The following is a 20741-nucleotide window of genomic DNA, read 5'->3' as shown; positions in this document are numbered from 1 at the left end:
CTCCCGGGAAAGAGAGAGGGTTGATGGATATATATATTTCGTATATCGGTGGTAAGGTTTATGTTTCAAATGCGCGGCAAAATACAGGAGAGACTTGGTAAAATAAAGGTGTAAGAATGGATATGGGAATCTGAGACGAATTAATATTTTATTGGAAGATAAATGAGTGTAATTCGCTCAAATAATGCATAGTAGAAAAAATATGTGCAAACTCCATTACCAAACCTCCTAGGAAAGAAAGAGAGTTAAAATAATACACCTATTTTCAATGGCATTAGGTAGTTTATGATAGAAATACGAGTACTTTTCCGTTCACACCAAAATATAGGCGGGATATTTTGGATAAACGTAAAGGGGGTAAGAGTAAGAATAGATTTAAGACGGATAAATTAGTGCAACTCGCAAGTAAATTCAAATAATGAATGCAATAAATAATACAGAGAAGAAAGAAATCCAATTTTTTTTATTGACTACAAGCCTTAACAAGACCTACTATACAAGTACATGTTCTACATCTTAGGCCATCTCATGCAAGTAGTTAGATAGGATCAGAGGAACTATCATCTTCCTAAATATATTTAGGTTAACTAAAACCAAGCATTGCATATTCTCTAGCCACGGAGTACACTGTGTCAACTGATCTGTCTCTTCGGAAACATCTGATAAAATTGGAACGATACAGAGAAGATTAGCATGGCCTATGCACAAGGATGACACTGTCAACTGATCCTCGAAAATCATATTCCCTTGCCAGTTCGTTCTTCTCACACCACCCTTAACTGATGCAACTCCGGAGAAATATTGTACATTTTGTACACTACTGTTGGAAGAAATAATCCAAACATGAGTTCTCAATTTCTCATGCACAAAAACAAATCCAAACAGACAAAATACTGAACCAGAACTCCTCTGGAATTCAAGTTTACAGTAGCAATTGGCTTTCATTTCTGCAGAAATGAATCAGACTGCATTACTAATCATCAGAACTCATATATCCATAATGGATAAGTCTTCATATCTTATGAATCCATCTCTCAAGTCGGAGCTGCTTCATAGGAGGTCCAGTATCTGGTTTATGTTTCTGTGGACATTTCCATTTCCCAGCAACCTCTGGCAAATGAGAAAGGTTAAAGTTGGTTGTTTCTCTAAGAATCTCTCTTCTCAACCTTTTATCATTTTTCCCATCAGAAAAACAATCTGACTTCACAGGAGAATTTTCCTTGTTTATCCTTGGCCTAGCTTTATTCTTCATCGAACTGAACTGATTTTCTGGAGATATGTGTTCACCCCTCTCCTTTATGATGCTTCTGGAATATTCTTCTCTTGGTTTACGGTTCAGAGATATCCAGCCAGTATTTGTTTCAGCAGCTGTAAATTTCTTCTCTGTATTTTTTTCAGCAGTTTCAACAACTCTCTTACCCCTACCGTAAGTAGCCTTTACTGGTAATAAATCTTCATCTTTATTTCTTGGATATACAACAGATTTATCTGGGAGGGTATTGCAATCATTCAGTTCTTCTGAAGTTCTCTGATCAGAAGTCCTTTTGAGATATGAACTGTTCTTGGGAAGAAAGTTGCTTCTTTCTAAACCATCCACCTGCACATTTCAAACAGAAAAGAGAGAAACTGGTTGAAATGTTGGGTAGTGACATTCTATGAACCACTATGAGCTAATCTTCAATCGAATTAAGGAGCTTCTTTTAATCAAAAGTTGGGAAAAGAATTGAAAAAGAATTACTGGAGGGTTTTTTCTGTTCTCAACTCCACTAGGTGTAATGATTGTCTCTGAGTAGCTGAGTAGTTCATCTTCGACTTCTGTTACAGGCGACTCCTTTAAAAGAACTTCCTTTTCTTTGTCAACCTCTTTTACATCACCAAAAGTATAACCACTTGAAAGTGGAACATCAAAATCAGCACTGTCTAGTTCTGGAGATTCGTATACATAACTGGAGAACCACTTCGTTATGTCAGGAGGCTCTGAAGTACATGTGCAAGCGCAAAAGTTTGAATTTATTACATCAGTTGAATCTGAAATTTACATAATATACGAAGAGAGATGAGCACCAACCAGATGGAATTGAGAGCGAGTCTGGAAAAGCTGGAACCTATCATAAAAGTTAGAGAGCACTGCCTTAGTAAAATTCTATTTTGAACTTTGAAATTGACACAACATACAGAGCAAACTACCTTATATGGGTTATTGGTTCCAAAATACAGCAGTGGTAAGAAAATACGGAGTACTGTAGTTAAAGAAGAAGATCAAGCAGAACAACAAACAACAACCTCAATCTAAAATGCCATCACCACTTACTTCAGTGCTAATTTCAGTTCACTATGATTCTGACTGTCAAGTAAACTGTATCCACATATGCTTCACTACTAGATAACTATACAACAGTAGGTGACGACTAAAGTCATCCTCTTGAATCATGATAAAAGATAGTAGCAATACGCAAATGTGTATAATATGGGTGTACTTGTATACAACGGGGTCAGTCACCCCAAATCTTATGTGGTTACAACACCTGCAGTCTGCAGACATGAAGCTCAAGTTAAGTTCTGGCAACCCAAATGGAGTATTGTTTTCAGAGAAGTTGCATACTCAAACAGCTGTTAGTCTCAGTATTATAACCCTCTTCATTGAGTTCACTCATATCTCCTTGTAGTGAAAGGCTAAGTTATATTCACCTTATTTCATGAATAAAATAAGTTCAGATAACTAGATAAGAGTTATACAAGTACACTTTATAACTAAACAAGTTCTAATTTTTACTCCGTAATAAGTTCAGAAGTGAAAGCCGGTTAAATAGAACGCACCCTAAAAGTTCCCTATCATTGGTCCTCTAACCTTTTTGTATAGATGTAATTCTGTTAAATTGAAGATAAAACACAATACCTCAACAACAGGAACAGATGGAGAATCATGCTTCTTAGCTTCCTCAATGGATTTACGAATGGCAACGGATCGATTAATCTCAGCTAAATCTTCAAAGTTTCCTTCATCTTCAGTCTCACTGTCTTCAACAAACAATCCCCTCTCTTTATCATCAACCCCATGAGAAAAACAGAAATCTTCATTTGTGTTCAATTCAGGAGATTGGTAATTGTAACTTGAAAACCATTTCTTTATGTCAGGAGGCTCTGAACTCAACCAATTTTAGCCAAACAAACAATAATTTCAGCATTTTTTCCAGCAGAACAAAGGGAAATTAAACACCACCAACAAGAATTTTAAAAAATAACCCAGTAATTGAAATGCTCAAACTGAAACGAGTAGAAATTAATTTTACCCCCAAATTATGATTAATTAGGTCAAATAAACAAGATTTTCGACAAAATTAATGAACTAACCAGAAAATTGTGAAGTTGGAGAGGATGAAAAGCCTGTGACCTGGAGGAAAGATGCAAACTTTCAGGTAATTTAACAGAAAATAACAACAAAAATTCAAGGATTACCTTAAAAAACATAATAAAATAAAGAATTTGAGGTGGGATTTCCAGATTATTTAATGGGTACCTGAGATCTGGGGTTTCTCATAAGATACAAAGTAAAAGAGAAGTTGAAATTACAATTTCTTTTGCGTGATAGTTTCACTCACTCTGCAATTTGCTCTCTAAAGTGTTTTGCGGATCTGCCATTAATTTTGTTCTTATTCCAAATTGGATTTCCGATTCAAGAAGACGTGAAAATGAAATTTCGAATAATCCCGGTATGACGATGGTCTAATTGGCGCCATTTTCTTTCCCTTTGACCCCACCCCCAAATCGGCCAAATGGGCAGTATATCTCCGTAGTTTTTATTTTAAAAGGTATGAACTCGGACTTTTAATGGGCCTCCGGCTAGAGCCGTAAAAACAGTTCATTGGGTTGGATCCGAGATGGGTCATCTCGGATCAGGTTGGGTCGTATTGGATCACTTTATCACTCGGGTTCGGGGGGGTTGGTTTTCGCTCGGGTCATGTCGGGTTCTTCTCTATTTCGGGTACAAGTCGGGTTCGGGTTACGTCATGTTCCGATCAGGTTTAATTTCGGTTTTAGGTCTTATACAGTTGGTTTGAATCGGGTTTGGGGATCAAGTTTGATTGGATAATTTTCGGGTCGGGTTCACTATCGAACACGGGTTAAGATAGAGTAAATAACTGATTTGGTCATCTCAAAAAATTCAAGCGTAAAATATTTAAGGTCGAGTCACTAACAAGTTATGCGGTAAAAATCGGGTTAATTGGTCATTTTCGGGTCGAATATCGAATCTGGTTCGGATCATTATTCGGTCGGGTCAGTTCAGTTATTTTCGGTCATCTTTCAGTCGGGTGTCGGGTTCGGATTCTGGTCATACAACATCTGTTAAAATTGGTTATCGGCTTTTTCGGACCGGGTACAGGTTGGATTTCGGCTTACCTATTTTACCAAAATTTCAAGTTATAGTCGGTTGCGGATTCGATCAATTTAGATCGGTTTTTCAGGTCGGATGAGTTTTTTACATCTCTACCTCCAGGCTCCAGCCGGTTGCACTGGTGTACGCCTAAGTCATGATGGATTAGGCTAAGTCGGCTGAGATCCTTGTTTTAAGTTTTAGTTTTCATAGGGATACTTTTTCTCCGTGCGTGTATATATACATATTTTTTAAAATATTCAGGGAACATCATACACCCTAGCTAGGGGTGTTCATTACCGGGTACCCAACATACTCGTACGATACCACCTGCTGACTGCTGCCACTCGAGTACTTACTCTTTGATGAAGATGTCTTGGAAGAATCTTACTGCAGTTATTATAACCTGGTACAAGTTTCCTAACCAATTTTCCCATATGCTAACGTAAGGGCTTCACCTTCCGCTGACAACTCAGAGCTCCTTCACCTATGTTACTCAGACTCTTTGTTTTACCTCAAGTACCCGTGTCGGATCCTCGACACTCATATATGGGTATAGACACTCCGACACTTAATTTTAGGAAATTTTGCCACAATTTAGCCGTGTCGGACACTTGGACACGTACCTGTGTCTGACGCTAGTACCTAAGTCTGAGTAACATAGTCCTTCACCACTAGCTTGTTCCACAACCGAGTGATTAGTATCACTTTTAGGAAATAACACAAACTTGATCTTTTTAGTATGACCTTCATGTCACCAATCTGAAGGGTCGTTATATTGAGTCATTCTCCTTCCTCATTCCTTCGCAACTTGAACCCAAACACTTACTCAATGAACCAGCTTCAACTGTGGGTCAGTCACCCTTCCAAGAACAGCAGGTTTTATTCCAGTGATAACCTTCTTATAAATCTGACCCGAGTTAGTGCACTCACTATATGGTAATTCCCGGGTGACTATCTGTAGCAAACACATCCCAAATGAATAAATGTCCACCAGCTGATCATTACCCTTCTTCAAAAAGCTCTGGTGCCATGAACTCACCAGAAGATCGAGCTGTAACTCATTCACAAAGAGGCTATCACAATTGTTAATAATTGGAGGATTATGACAGTGAAGATAATCTAATCCTTTCAAAATTTGTCTAACCCAATTCTTGATCGCCCTTTTTATCAACAACATTATGTTTCTTGCGGTACTGACTCATATCTTCTGAGATGAAGAGTTCAGTAATCATGTGAACTGTCTTCTTCTCTTTATCGACCTCACGAATGGTAGCATCTCATGATGTTCTCATGCTTCAAAGACTTCAACAAACTGGCTTCCGCACACACACTGTCAAGTTGTTCTTTTGACTTGAATTATTTTATCTGATAACTCGACTTTATTCCAAGCAATATCTACACCATTGAGCTCATTAAACCCAACTGTTTTGAAGGTCCCTCCTCCCAAGATCGAGCTCAACAATGTCGTCTACCTGTGAATCCAAACCCATGGTTTCAAGAAACGCAGAAGCAAGAGATTTAATGAAGTTGTTGTTTCTTGAGTGATTCTTTCCAAAGAAGATCAGATGATTATCAATGAACACGAAAGAAGAGAGGGTGGCTTGAAACGGCTAATTTTGGATGAACTGGATTAAAATTTCTGTGGGTTGCAAATCCACGAAGGGCGATGATAGATTTTGTGGTTCAAACAAAGAGAGCAAATACAAAGAAAACTAAGGCTTGATTTTGTTGAGGAGACTATCAGGAAATGGTTCAAATCTAAATCTTTTTTTTTCTGGAAACTTCTCGAAATTATATCTAATAGAATAATAGTGCATTCATTTTTTTATTAAAAATTAAGTGAATATACGGAGTAGATTCTTATCCGAGTCCTCGCTATAAAAGGAGGAGTATTCAAAAGGAAATATGTTCATGGAAAAACATGGAGGCATGGAGCAGTAACTTTGATATTATACCTGAAACAGTAGAATAATGGTTTAAATCAGACTCCGTGAATATTTTCATTATTTACATAAAGTCCTATCCTTGATATAAAGATGAGTCATACGACTAATGCTAGTGAGATAAGTGAATATAGAATAAAGTAAACCACAGTTATCTCTGATGCACCTAACTCATATAGAATGTTCACTAAGAGCATGAAGCAGAGCTTTTCATCATCATAACTCCAAAAATCTCACCATACTTGCAAAATTACAAGTTACAATCATCTTAATCAAGAACATTTGATAACAATTGGTGTGATTCAAAGAGCAACCTGAATCCAATCTTCCACGTATGACAATGCACAACTTTAACTTTTAGTATCCTTAACTAACTACTAACAGTAAAATAACTAATTTTGAAAATACATATTGATCATTTGAGACTAATCTAAAAATATTGTACATAACAGCATTAATTTTTTACATAGTAGTAAAATATATAGTCAAAGCTAATACTCCATACATAAATAGTGCAAAAAGTCACACCGTTGCATGTATTAAGAAACAGAGGAGGTATTAAAGTTGGTTCCATTTCTAACTGAGTCTCAAACAAAACTACTGCCATAAACATTACACCATTGCTACCTAGAATTCTATAAATGAGGAGATCAAGAAAATGAACCAGCAATTAAGTTTACAGATAAATACAAAAATCAAAGCACAAAAATCTGTAACTAATGTGTCAAATGCAATTGGAATAGCACCAATCTCTCAGTAACAAAGGTGTCATGAGAAATACTTACATGTTTACACGGAAATTCAAGCTTCTTGAGTTTGAGAGCGTGAATGACAAGCAACTTTGAAGATCCCCAACCTCAGACTCAAGCTTCTCCAGATGACCCCCACTCCTTTTCCTATCCCAATCAATAACTCCCGGTATAGCGACCTTCACTGCCATATATATATAATCACACATAAATCCCTCATTTGAAATGTTAACCCAAAACATACAAAGAAATCTATAACGGGTTCTGCACAAATTCCAGTTGCATTCCTCATCATAATGAAGCAAAGGTCACAAATTGGAATCCAAAAGCGGAAACTTAACCTCATAACGAAGATAAAAGAGAATAATTTCTTCCTCTTCTATAATCAAAACAAAGGAAGCACATGTACAACCATCAGTCTACCTTTTCTGATAGAGTGACGGAAATAAGAATGCTACTCCCTCCATACCACTGCGATTGCCCCATAAAACAGATGTCCCATTGAGTTTGCCCGATTCCATTTATGGCATATTTCCCTCACTCGACAATCCATGTGCAATCAAGAGAAGGAAAAAAAAGAGCTTCACATGCTTTCAAATGAACCAACTCTGACAGAGGTGAAATAAAGGGCATGGGGAAATCTTGGTGGGACAGAGAAAATATCTCCAAACCCAACAACTGGTGTAGCCTGTATGGTAGAACCAGAAACTAGAATCTAGAATATCATTTGCATGTCCAGAAAATTTAGCCTTGTGAAAATCTGCAGGCACACAAAAAAGATAACAAGAGAAACATCAAATGGAAAGCCAGAGTGCTTGCCAACTAAGGCCTGACTCCTCACAATATTTCAAGAATCAAAACACAAAATAGACAAACACCCTTAGAATAAAATACATAATGTGGGCCGGACAAAAGCGACTCTGTAGGACGGACTGACCTGATGAATCATAACTAGTGTGAAGTTCTACTGCTGTCACAAGTGCAGCTAAGAAACTCGAAACTGGACTAGCTCATGATCAACGTGGCATATCTTCTCCATGCTCGTCAATTAGATCACAGAGTTTATCTTCATCGGCCTTTTCCTTCACCAAGTTGGTAAGACAATCGCTTTCTCTTGAACCAAAATTCTTACGACCACACACAATTTCCTGGAGAAGAACCCCAAAACTGTAGACATCAACCTTAACAGAGATGGCATGACCAGCAATCAACTCAGGAGCCATATATCCCGGTGTTCCCCTTACCATTGTCATAACTCTTGGCTTTGGTCCTGGCCTACCATTTTTGCTAAGCAGAAGTCAGATATCTTGATGTTGAAATCTTCTGCCAGGAGTATATTCTCAGGTTTGATATCAAAGTGGATCACATTTTGCTTGCAGTGCTCATGTAGATATTCAAGTCCTACAGCCACACCATCAATTATCTTTCGGCGTATGTTCCAGGTAAGTGTTTGTGGTATGTCTCTGTTGAAGATCCACTTCTCAAGGGAGCCATTACACATGTATTCATAAACAAGAAGTAGATCAGTTCAACCCGTCATCACAAAATCCAATCAATGTCACTAAATTGAAATGGCGCACGCTACCTATTGTGTTGACCTCTTCCAGGAACTCCTTCCTCCCTTGGCCTGATGAATCCAATCGTTTCACAGCAACTTTTGTTCCGTCAGGTAAAATACCTCCAAAAAGGGAACCAAACCCTTCTCGAGTAGCTTTGTTAGGAAGCCTTGGGTCGCCAGTTTCAGTGATTCAAAAGAGAACCGGCTTATAATATTCACCTGAAGCAAAACTCTTGAATATCATGGTTGCAATCACCTTCTTTCAAGTTATTCAAGAAACTTCTGCAGCAAGTCTTTAGATGATTCACTTAAGTTACCGGAACACATGAGGCCAACAAACAATGAGAAAGTGTGAGCATCAGCTTCAAACCCATTGCTAACCATAACATCACTATAGTGTAATGCATTTGGCAAGTCATCATTATGAATGTATCCTCTAATGATGACATTATAGACACAATCATCAGCGGAGCAACTGTCTTCCTCCATTTTCCTCAACAATTGAATAGCTTCATCCATGAGTCCTTTCTTACAAAAGCCTTTAATCAATATACCGTATGTTTTACAATCAGGTTGTAGACCCTTGGATATAAGTTCCGAGAAGAACTTTGCTGCATCTTCAAGCTGCCCAACCTCACACAAGCTGTCTATTATAATATTGTAAGTGACAGTATTAGGCTTAACGCCTTTATCTTCCATGTCTTTGAGGATTGCTACTGCCTCGCCAAGCCCTGCATTTCTGCATAGTCCATCAACCAATGAACTATATGTGACAACATTTGGAATAACTCCGTGAGTTTGCATTTCCTTGAATAGATTGAGTGCAAGTGGGAGTCTACTTGCTTTGCACAGTCCATCAATAAGAGTGGTGTAGGTAACGACATCAGGTGTCATCCCTTTCTGAAACATTTCGTGGAATATCTTGAGGGCCTTGTCAGTGTTTCTAACTTTACAGTATCCATTGACCATAGTAGTGAAACTCACACGATTAGGCTCACAACCCTTTTGGTGCATGATATCAATTAGCTTTTTCGCATCTTTTATCTGACCACGCAAACAATAACCATCAAGTAAAGCATTGTAAGTAATGATGTTGGGAGTAACACCTCTTTCGATCATAAGTTGTAGAATAACTTGTGCTTCATCAACATCGCCATCTTTACAAAACATGTCAACCAACATGCTGTAGGTGTTAACATCTGGTGTTATGTTGTTCTCTAACATCTCAGTCAACAAGTGTTTAGCCTGATCCGGACAGCCGGAATTGTAGAAGCCTCGAACAAGGGAGGTATAAGTGACAACATTAGGTTTGATACCCTGAGTTTTCATAGTAGAGAACAGGTCCAGACCCTCTTTTAATAACCTATCCTTACAGAGACTATCAATAATAGTGCTATATATGACAAGGTTAGGCTTACAATGACCTCCAGATCGCATTTTGGTGAGCAATCTGAGCGCAGCGGCATTATCACCAATCTTACAAAGGCCTTTGACCATAGCACCAAATGTAACAATAGTGGGTTGGAAACCAAGCTTGACAATTTGATCCAACAAAATAGCAGCTTGAGGTAGCTTATCACAGTGGATGTAGCCATTGATTAAAGTGTTAAAGATAACAGAATCAAGGAAATAGCCCAGCTTAAGCCTTTTACCAAGAAGGGAGAAGCCGAAATCGACCCGGCCAAAATGACAGTAACAATTGGCCAGAATACCAATGGAATGCATATCGGGTCGGATACCAGACAATTCAAGGTTTCTGGATAAAGAAACAATGGTGGAATGAGGTTTTAAGTGTTTCAATTTTAGAATCGCAGTGAATAGCTGATTAAAATACATAACAGAAGGAACAGGAATCAAAGAGTTCAATTGATGAAAAAGGGAAAGGGGGAGATTGAGATCGGAAAACCCTAATTTGGATTGTTCTCTAACTGATTGAAGAAACAATTGACGATCAGGAGTATGATGAGAGAAATGACATGATTGAAATAGAAAAGGGGAAAACAATGGCAAATAAGAAGGAAGAAGATGATTACCACCATGGAAATAGGCCAAGGAAGCAGCAGAAGCAGATTTGCAAGCAATCTTCATCTTCATCCTTGTTTATTTGCAGAATCTACACTGACACAACGAACAGAGAGGTGCAAATGCGTATCTCACCACCGGAACTGGTTGGGTCGAAACCGGAATTGACCGCTATAGGAATTTTCAGGTCGGTTCCGGTTTGGACCGATTTTGTGATTAATTAAGTGCTCCGTCCAATCCATCTCCATGATTAGCGAGTGAAATATATTTAGTGGTATTTTCGTAAATAAATTATCAAAATATACCATCTACATATTTAAATATACAATCAATTTTTGTATTAAAATTATTTTCTTTTATTTTTATTTTTTTAAAATATCAAATATATGATCCGCGTCTTTCCCTTTTTTTGAGGGCTGCTCCTCAATCGAGTGCCGATCTTCGCTTGGGCCGCTTAAGCGAAGCTTTTGGATAGATAGAGTCTGGGGCGGTTGCATTGTAATTTTTAGATTGTATTTTTTTTTATTATTATAATTACGAGAATGCCACTTGATATACCAATCAAGGAAATTGTTTTAAAATTCTCATTAATTGTTATGGAGTATAAACGTAGGGTGGTTTTCTGAACAAATTGGACACGAGTCACTCAATACAACAGTCTTTTAATAACAAAAAGAGTATGTGAGTATCAGTGATGCAAATAACTCGTATTGGTGATAATTTACGGAGTAGTAGTGTATTAATTAATTAACCAATATCACACTAATAAAGTACCGATATCGAAATCATGAGCACTAAAGGTCACTTGCGTTTATTTTGGACACCACTACTTTTGACATTGACTTCCTCAACTTTCCATATAACTCCCTTTGTCTCTTATTGTTTGCCCCATGCATGATGCATCAAATGTGTTTTATTAAGAAACTAGTTTTCAACCCGTGCTATACACGATTATATATTTTTATCAAATTTATATAATATACTTTGATATAATGAAGGGACAATCAACTAATCAATTTATTCTTTTGTTTTGTTATGTCTTAGTAACACAAACAAGTTGTGATGTATTTTTGTTGGGAAGTACAGTAGCGTAGTGGTTCTGGTTCATCTCTATACTTAGGGAGACCCTTCATACAAGGTATGCCCTCTCTAGGTGTTGTTGATGTATTAATTGCCTTTTGGCTTGAGATCAATATATTTTTCTTTTCACCGACCCAAAAAAAAAATGATGAAATATATAGGATGTTATAATCATAAATAACATTAATGAAAAACATATGGAGAGTTATGCAGTTTGTTTATTTTTTTCAACTTAAAAATATGATTTTAAGGGTAAATCAATTAAAGAAAAAGAAAAAAAAAATATAAAAATAAAAGTCCAATGAGGATGTTATAAACATAAATAACATTAATGAGAAACTTATGGAGAGTTATGCAATTTGTTTATTTTTTTCAACTTAAAAATATGATTTTAAGGGTAAATCAATTAAAGAAAAAGAAAAAATATATAAAAATAGAAATCCAAGAAGGGGACATGTGGCAACTGGCAAGTAACACATTATATCTTAAGATATTGATTAATATAGATATATTATAAATATTTATGGTTAAAGATACGTTTTGGCAAACGTCAAATTAAAAATGATACAAGTATTTTGAAACATATAGAAAAATCTAGAGTTGCAGAATTGCAAAAACATCTACTAGAATAGTAAGGTAAGAACCTAGAATAATCTACAAAAGGTAAATTTAGTCGATTATGCTAGAGACTTGAGTACTACTTATTGATGTACTCCATCGTATAGACATTTCAATAGCCAGTAAAAGCCAGTATTTCCCCACAAAAACAAATGAGTCAATCATTCACTCTCCCTTTGCTATTTTACATCATCCACTAACTACAATACCATTTATAAAAAGAAAATAAAAAACAAATTACTACTCAAAATATTCCGCAACGATTTAGAATAAAGTTTAAGGTTTTTCAAGTATGGCTATATTCATCTTATTTCCACTTATTTCAGTAAAATTAAGTTCAGATAAGATAAGTTCAGAAAAAATTAGGATTAACCAAATATAATTTGTAACTAAAATAAGTTTTGATAAATTCAGGTAAGATAAGTTCGAGAAAAAATGAGTAAAAATCAGTTGAATAAAACGGAACCTAAGCATTCGGTTGTGATAAGCAATCTTGATTATTATTTGGTATAAATAGAGAAACATTACGGATTTTGCAATGGCGCGTGGTTTACATGCAATGTTGAAGGGAAGTTAGGTTGGACTTAGACAACTACCTTTGATAGGGTTACATTTTTTTTTTTGTTTTTTTTTAAATTTTTTTTAAAACTTTTTCTTTTCCGACTTTTTCTCCCAAGTGTGGCTGAGTAGTCTATTTACTCCATGATAAGTACACAATTAAACTTGTACTAGTATGTACCTGTGTTACGAGATATTTATATAATATATAATCCTGCTAAACCAATATAATAACAAAAGTATACTTAACTTCAAATGTCGTATTAATAAATCTTACAAAAAAGTTAAAATATCATCAAACGGAGAATACGTGATTCTAGATATTAAGATTTCCTATAATAGTCTTCCTATATGTTAATAGAATTGTATCAGGTGTGCTTCTAGTAAGTCTTTTTATAATAGTGTTCAACCACAATATAAATACACCAAAAACGTGTCATGTTTCAGTTTATCGAATAACAAACGACCTTAACCAGTGACAACTTGTCCCTAAAGTTAATCTCATTATTTTTATCTCGTGGCATAAATTTAAGTGTAATCAGTAAATTCGCAAATTATTTGATAATTAAGAATGAGAAATTGCAAATGGAAAACTACTTCGAATACCTACACGTATCTTTTATTATTTTGTATTGTTATTTCAAATGATTTTGGTTACAATTATTTATTCTTTCTTTTTTCTTTATTTTATTTCTTTGTCAATCTAATTACTTTCCGTTTTTCTTATTTGATTGATATTGCTTTTGTTATATATTTTCATGTGTTTGGTAAATTATTATTGTTGCCTTTTTTCTTTTCTTTGTGTCCTAAATGGGAGAGTAGTTAGAAGAGGAGTGTTGAGGTTTTGGACCTCTCTCATTTCACATCACTTTGCTTTAATAATAGATAGGTGAGTGGAATTGAGTAAAACAAAAGTAGTGGGCTAAACGTGGGAGTAAATTTGTAGTCCATGATCATTTTTAGTAATTGATCAATCTTTTAAAAACGGACTAAAATATCAAATGAGGCAAACAAATAGGAACGGAGGGAGTAGTAATCTAAAATTCTTATCACAATACACAAGTCAATGTTAAAAAAATTTAAGTAGAAATTATAGAGTTTATTTCATTAAAAAATTATACTCGTAATTACATGAGTTTTTAATATATATTTTACCAAAAGTATTTTGAAGGGAACGTTTCACAAATTTGGATCGAATTTTGCCAAGTGTTGATTGAGCTAAAAAATAGATTGGGGGATCTTACTCTAATCCATTTTAATCCTAAATTTCATTCATTTGGATCTGGTTCAATTGGCTTATATTTACACTAATATAAACCTGGTCCACGCTAACTTAGCGTGGACCAGGGCAACAAAGTAATTTGTATGGGTAATATGTGTAACTGTTATGTGACAGTTATTTTATGATTTTAAATAGTAACTATATGCGTATTACAGTAACTATGTGTTTTAAAGAGTTACTATGTGTTTTGTAGAGTTTCAATGCGATTTGTGCTAGTCTAGTTTATATACGTTTTAAACTTTTTTATTTTTCAAAATTTCAGATCTACATTCTGTTCATTTCTCTTTCATTTATCTCTCTTCATTTTCTCTCTATGCTTTTCAAAATTTAGCCCAAATTTCTAGGTTTTGTTCGATTTTCTTCGTAATTATCTTATAATTCTTATAATTGGATCTATTAGATGAGGAAAAATTGGAGGAAGTAGTAGATCAAGAAGGAGGTTCGTCGTTGCCGAAATCGAATCGAAGAATTTGCGCTCGTCTACAAATCTTCGCAAGAATTTTTAGAGATCGCATCTCGGTTTGTTGTTTTTTTAAAGAATTTTAAGTCTATTTTTATTTAAAATTGAAAATATTTGTTGTTTTGGAGAAATTAATGTTTGTGTTTACCGAAATATCGTTTTCACTTCGCGAATTCGATCAGTGACTTCACGATTTTAAATAGTAACTATATGAGTAATACAATAACTATATGGATTAAAGATGTACTATGTAATTTTAATGGTTACTATATGTGTATAATAGTTACTATATTATTTTAATGGTTACTATATGTGTAAAATAGTTACTATATGTGTACAATAGTTATTATTTTGTTGAGTGATTTGAAATGTTTGTTGTTTTGTTGAAATTAGGGTTAGTGTTTCACATAGTTAGTATATAAATGATATAGTCACCTTTAATTTATGTTGTGAAATAGTGTTTTTAATAGTCACTGGAATGTTCGTTGTGTTTATGTTGGTAGTAGTTTTTAGAGTAACTATATTTTTTAAAAAAGTTACTATAACTTTAAAATAATAACTATATATGTGTTTAAAATAGTTACTATATTTTTTAGAAAGTTATTATAAGTTTAAAACAGTAACTATGTGTTTAAGATAGTTATTATGTTATGAACAGTTTATAGTGACTTTTTGATAAATAAAAGTTACTATACGATTACATTATGTACTATGTTATTTAGAGTATGTTTTTGTCCGCTTCATAGATATAGTTACTATATGTGTACAATATATAGTTACTATATTATAATAATAGTCACTATATGGTTTATATAGTTACTATATATTTGAAATAGGTACTATGTTTATTTTATCATGATTTGTTACCATATGTTTATTTTCTTCAATAGTTACTATATTATTTATATAGTAATTATATGTTTGAAATATGTATTATGTTTATTTTATCATGATTTGTTACCATATGTTTATTTTCTTCAATAGTTATTGTATGATTTATGTAGTTATTATATGTTTGAAATAGGTACTATGTCAGTTTATTATGTTATGTGCATGTTTTTTATGTTTATTCTACATTTTTAGTGATGTAGTTACTATATTATGGATCGAGTTACTATATTATTATCACACCACCTATGTCTACAACTTTGTGACTAAATGACCATCAATGATATTTATAGGTACTATATCTTGTATTATAGTAACTATATGTTTGGTATAGTTTTTTATGTATATTATAATGTTATTTTTATGTTGTTTGTTTTCCTCTATGTTATTAGTATAAGAGTTACTATGTTATGCTCACAATAACTATATGATCATAACAATAACTATATCTGCAACCCTACTCATATATGACTATCATTAATATTAAGAGATATTATATCATGTATAATAGTAACTATATATTTTTAATAGTTACTATGTTATCATTTTGTTCTTTTTATGTTTTTTTTTGTCTCTATGTTATTAGTAATAAGAGTGACTATATTATTATGACAGTAACTATATGACTACAACAATAACTATATTTGCATTTCTGCGAATATCTTACCATCATTAATTCTAAGAGTTACTGTAAGATGCATAATAGAAACTATATGTTTTACATAGTTACTATGTCATTTTTTCACACTTAAATGTTAAATTATTAACTTAGTTTATATATCTATTAATTCAGAAATACAAAGATGATCATCTAGAATTGAATTCGTGCAAAGAATAACTTCTGCAAGGAAAACAAAAGCAGGATCGAAGAAGAAGAAGAAAATTCTGACAACAATGAAAACCAAGGACGTGGTAAAGGAAGGAGAGGACCCGGGCGTGGAAGGAGAGGACGTGCTACTATATTTTTGAAAGAGTTAATAGTAACTATAGAATAGAAAGAGTTACTATATGATATAGAAGAGTAACTATTTCTGTACGATAAATATTTACTATATGATATAAAGCAGTCAATATCTTTGTGTATACATTATTAAGTAATTGAATTCTTATCAAAATGACATCAAAAAGTTATTGTATGACTATTAGAGTAATTATACTACATACAAGTACAACTATATCAACTTAACAGTTACTATATGATCTTTGCAGTAACTATGTCGCATATATTAATAATTATATTGTTAAAATTTACTGTATGACTAGTAGAGTAACTATATTGCATATAAGTAAACTATATAAACGTAAGAGTTACTATATAGGCCGCGAATTTTTTGGTTCACATTGCTTGTCCATGTCATCTTTAAAAGCTGTAAAATACCTAAAATATCCTGGTCCACACTAATAGTAGCGTGGACCTGGTCTATGCAAGTGGAATTGATTGGCTTATGCACAACCCTTTTCGTATTACTCTTTCCACCTCACTTCCCTAACAATGAACATCGTTAAGTTAAGCTTTCCTATTATTATCCCTTATAGTTGTCACTGTTCTGTCACTTTATTTTCTATTATTTCAGGATAAATAAGTTTAAATAAACTAAGTTCAGGAAAAAATATTAGGCTACCTAAATGCGATTTATAACTGAAACAAGTATTTAATAAATTTTAACAATTAAGACAAGTTCAGATTAAGTTAAGGAAAGTTAAGTGAAAATCAAATGAATATAAGTATATAACACATCCTAACAAAAGTAATCATAACACAAGATAGGGAAAAAAAACAAAAAAAATTCTGTACATAAAAACATTCTTTACTCTTTCTAGATTCTAGATTTCTAGCTACTAGAATCCATCTTCATCTTCTTCATCCTCATCATCACCTTCGTCCTCATCATTGGATAGCGCATACTTAAAATAATCGCTGTCTTTATCATCATCATCTGAACTTAACCAATAAGTTTTGACTTTGCCATTGTCCTCAGAATCACTCTCATTGCCATGCGCCTCCTCGAAATCACTAGCATTGCCATCCTCCTCCTCCTCCTCGAAATCACTCTCATCACCATCATCATCATCATCATCATCATCGCAATCATCATCATAGTCATCCTCGTCTTCATAATCAGAGTCCTTTTCCCGAGACACAGGAAGAACTCTGCCAATTTAGAATGATAAATCATTCATTAATGTGGCATACAAATATTGCAACACTTGAAAAATTAAATAAGTGAAATGTCTACCGTTTATTTTGGAGAAGCTTATTGTCCACGATTGGTTGTTTAGCAGTCTAATGTTACACCCCCAACAAAAAGAGAAATAGTTAGACCATACCTGATACAACTGATAAGTGAGCTGCCACAACAGATGTTATCAAGTAACTTCAAGTTGCCGGGAAAAAAAATGAATTGCAACAATATCAAGTAACTTCAAGTTGCCGGAAAAAATGAACAGCATCAAGCCAACAACGGGAGAGAAATAAAAGACATACTCCGTAATAGTTTCTGAATATTGGACGTGAAAATTTAAAGAAGGAATATATACAATGTAGACACTATATACAAACAGAACACATGAATAGGCACCCTTTAAAACAAAAGTGCACCTCACATTAACCAAACGACTAGTTTATGAAAAGGCAATAGATGTATCCAAGTTCATGAATTACAAAGAGCAAAATGCTTGTAGAATGAAGTGATTTATTTCCAATCCAATGGCCAAAACCTATGTTAAACACATAGAATTAGTAAAAATCATGTAGCTTTTAAAAATCATGTAGCTTTGATGACACTTAATGACCTTTTCCACAAGGAAACTATGTCATAGCTCACCATAATCCTACTCTATCCAAGAATATGTACTACAATCCTACAATAGATCAACAAAAAGAACATGCTCAAAAGTTCAATTAATTACTTTTGGGTGAGTCTGATGTATCCTTCTAGGGTGGATACAAACATCTCCTTTAAACTCCTATCGTAGATCGTGTCTAGATCCTCTGGCAATTATGACTTTGAGAAATCGTATAAGTTGTTGAATATAAAGGACAATATTTTTAAGAAAACACAACTATCCTTCTCTGCATGTATATTGACTAATGCACCAATAATAAGTAGGAAGGTCGTGAACTTGTGTATTTGACATCTCATTTTCATTTAACAAACTCGAAGGTTAAGATATTACAAGTCATCCAACCTTCCTTTAATATCAGAAGCATACAACACACTTCCATCCATCAATTCTTTTGAAAAATAGAACAACAAATTTCACAGTGATATTTCAAGTCTACTCCATTGAGATATGCTGTTCCTTTAACTGCTAATTTTACCAATCAAGACCTCAGATGATATCAGAGAAGGATGCCACATTAACTTCAAAAAACAGGCACGTTAGTGGCAACATATGAATTATGAAGTATGAACCATCTGAAAGTCTATGAGTTTCAAATTCCTACTACATCTGTATGAGACAATTCTGTTCATCGGTCCTATAAACCAGAAATATAATCACAGTTTAGAATTTTCAATTAGTATCATTCAGAAATGAAACCCCCTGGCTACAACCTTGATCATAACAAACATGCGCAACTAGCTAAAACCAGCAAGAATATAAAACTACACACAAAGCATTAGAATAAAAAGACATGATCAAACCTCAAAGTTTTTCACCTTCGTTGTAAAAAAAGGTGAAACAAGACTCTCAGTATATTCCATTGTTACTTCCTTCTGAGAATTATCGGAATCTCCTCGGACAAGTTCCAAAGCTTCCTTAGATGGGTCAATTAACTTGAACTGCTCAAACTGTCGCACCAAACACTTGTCTGTCTCAGAGAAACGAAAAAAAGGAGACATTTGTAAGATCAAATGTGAACAATTTCTCCCAACTAATCGAGCCATTGGGTTTTTTTAGCATCCAAAAGTCCCAAACATTGTGAGTACTCTTCCAGTTACGACCATAGAACGTCAAACACCCTTTAAAGTTCAACAATTTAACATCTCTGTAGCTATGTAAATTCTCTCTCCATGGGAATTCTTCAAATTCCTCCCTCTCTAAGTTAAACCCAATAATGTGTTTGGCCTTACAGAGGTTAAAACGCTCAGTACATCTGGGAGGCCAGTACAGAGTTCCATCAACAAACAGTGCTTCGTTGTCCAATGTGATAGCAAGTTGATGGTAATGCCTATCAAATTTACCAACAATTCTTTTCCATTTCCCATCACGTACAGAAAGCACGTAAAACCCCGAAACTTCCCACTACGAGTAGCAAATGAAGATGCAATCTTATAATCATCAATGGAATAAACATAACCAAAACCATAAGCTAAAACATCGGGAATATTATCGGGATTAGTAATCTCACGATGCTCTTTTGTAGCAGGGTTCCACAGACCAAATTTACCAGCATACTCTTCCTTATCACACACGCATATGAGTCCATGACAAGAACCCACTAATACAGGAAAATCTTCAATATATCCACACCCTAATCGAACTAAATCTTTCACGCTACAGCATTCTTTGTACGGTAACGAGAGAAAATAACCACCATTCCCTTTCCCACAATAATCATCACAATACGGAAGAAATAGAAATTGACGGCGTAACACAGAGAATTTCAGATGGGAAATTGCGAATTTGCGGGAAGAAATTATTAATAACCAATACTTACAAACGGTTTTGAAACGAATTAGGGATTTTACCGGAAGTCGTGCCAGAATTTCTTCAATTAGGATGTGGTCCGGGAGATTTAGGGTTAGGGTTTTCGATAAATCGATCTTGCTCTTCTTCAAGCTACTCTCGTCTGGTTCAACTCCCGAATCAGCCATTCCTGTCTTCGAATTTGTGAAATAGTTGCAGAAATGATGGGATTGAGGTTGAAGAAGTGGGTAATTGAAATTGAATAACTGACGAAAACACGGGAAATTGGGGGAGAAAATGGGCAGCTTAAAACTGGAGGATATTTGCGCGGGAAATAGAGCAAGGGCTCCATAAGCCTATATTGGGCCAGCCCGTACCAAATAAATTGTACGGAGTACCAAATAGGCAAATACTAAGGAGGGGCTATATCACATTTTTTTTTTTTTTTTTACTTTTTCCTTTTTCCGGCTAAGTGGCCACAAGGACAATACCAATATCTACGAAGTATATATGCGGTTTAATAAAATATCGTATTAGAGTCAACGTATTTTGTTTTATTTTTCTATGCGAATGAGC

The 20741-nt window shown here is 34.5% G+C and overlaps 2 protein-coding genes, 1 long non-coding RNA gene and 1 other non-coding gene across 12 annotated transcripts; 2 read left to right on the top strand and 2 right to left on the bottom strand.

Annotated features, from left to right (window-relative positions):
• Positions 1-435: 435 nt before the first annotated feature.
• Positions 436-10895, bottom strand: LOC110797246 (putative pentatricopeptide repeat-containing protein At1g12700, mitochondrial). 6 transcript variants are annotated; one of them, XM_056842836.1, is made up of 9 exons: positions 8005-8887; positions 7491-7827; positions 7104-7251; positions 3518-6330; positions 3352-3391; positions 2897-3141; positions 2069-2105; positions 1739-1977; positions 436-1597 (listed from the first exon to the last, which is right to left on the bottom strand). In XM_056842836.1, the coding sequence occupies exons 4-9, from the start codon at positions 3536-3538 to the stop codon at positions 1013-1015; spliced, it is 1167 nt and encodes a 388-aa protein (XP_056698814.1). In that variant the 5' UTR covers positions 3539-6330; positions 7104-7251; positions 7491-7827; positions 8005-8887; the 3' UTR covers positions 436-1012. The 6 variants fall into 6 exon arrangements, 4 of the variants coding, with proteins under 4 accessions (XP_056698814.1, XP_021858028.1, XP_056698815.1 ...); XM_022002336.2 differs by lacking the exons at positions 7491-7827; positions 8005-8887 and adding an exon at positions 10659-10816; XM_056842837.1 differs by lacking the exons at positions 7491-7827; positions 8005-8887 and adding an exon at positions 10659-10772 and having other exon boundaries at positions 7104-7246.
• On the top strand, positions 644-745 carry LOC130460552 (U6 spliceosomal RNA). Its single transcript, XR_008920408.1, has one exon. It is a non-coding gene; the product is annotated as a U6 spliceosomal RNA (small nuclear RNA).
• A 3498-nt stretch (positions 10896-14393) lies between the features above and the next one.
• On the top strand, positions 14394-16618 carry LOC130472315 (uncharacterized). The gene is made up of 2 exons (XR_008932416.1): positions 14394-14704; positions 16327-16618. It is a non-coding gene; the product is annotated as an uncharacterized lncRNA (long non-coding RNA).
• Positions 16619-17193: 575 nt separating this feature from the next.
• LOC110797243 (uncharacterized) lies at positions 17194-20539 on the bottom strand. 4 transcript variants are annotated; one of them, XM_056826765.1, is made up of 3 exons: positions 19181-19571; positions 17771-17861; positions 17194-17685 (listed from the first exon to the last, which is right to left on the bottom strand). In XM_056826765.1, exons 1-3 carry the CDS (start codon positions 19421-19423, stop codon positions 17477-17479), a joined length of 543 nt encoding a protein of 180 aa, XP_056682743.1. In that variant the 5' UTR covers positions 19424-19571; the 3' UTR covers positions 17194-17476. The 4 variants fall into 4 exon arrangements, 3 of the variants coding, with proteins under 3 accessions (XP_056682743.1, XP_056682742.1, XP_021858026.2); XM_056826764.1 differs by having other exon boundaries at positions 17771-17817; positions 19196-19571; XM_022002334.2 differs by having other exon boundaries at positions 17239-17685; positions 17771-17817.
• Between the last annotated feature and the right edge of the window lie 202 nt (positions 20540-20741).

Source organism: Spinacia oleracea, chromosome 4 (assembly GCF_020520425.1).
Source record: "Spinacia oleracea cultivar Varoflay chromosome 4, BTI_SOV_V1, whole genome shotgun sequence".
In the NCBI taxonomy this organism is placed as follows: domain Eukaryota; kingdom Viridiplantae; phylum Streptophyta; class Magnoliopsida; order Caryophyllales; family Amaranthaceae; genus Spinacia; species Spinacia oleracea.
The sequence above is the reverse complement of the archived record's forward strand: the minus strand, read 5'-3'. Positions and strand labels throughout refer to the sequence as shown.

Excerpts from the sequence above, each read along its gene's own strand:
- LOC110797246 (XM_056842835.1), bottom strand. The coding sequence starts at position 10,350 with ATGCATTCCATTGGTATTCTGGCCAATTGTTACTGTCATTTTGGCCGG.
- LOC110797243 (XM_022002334.2), bottom strand. The coding sequence starts at position 19,423 with ATGGCTCGATTAGTTGGGAGAAATTGTTCACATTTGATCTTACAAATG. Across the intron at positions 17,818-19,180 it reads CGAAGGTGAAAAACTTTGAG|ACTGCTAAACAACCAATCGT; the intron begins GTTTGATCATGT and ends GTGTAACATTAG. Across the intron at positions 17,686-17,770 it reads AAGCTTCTCCAAAATAAACG|AGTTCTTCCTGTGTCTCGGG; the intron begins GTAGACATTTCA and ends CTAAATTGGCAG.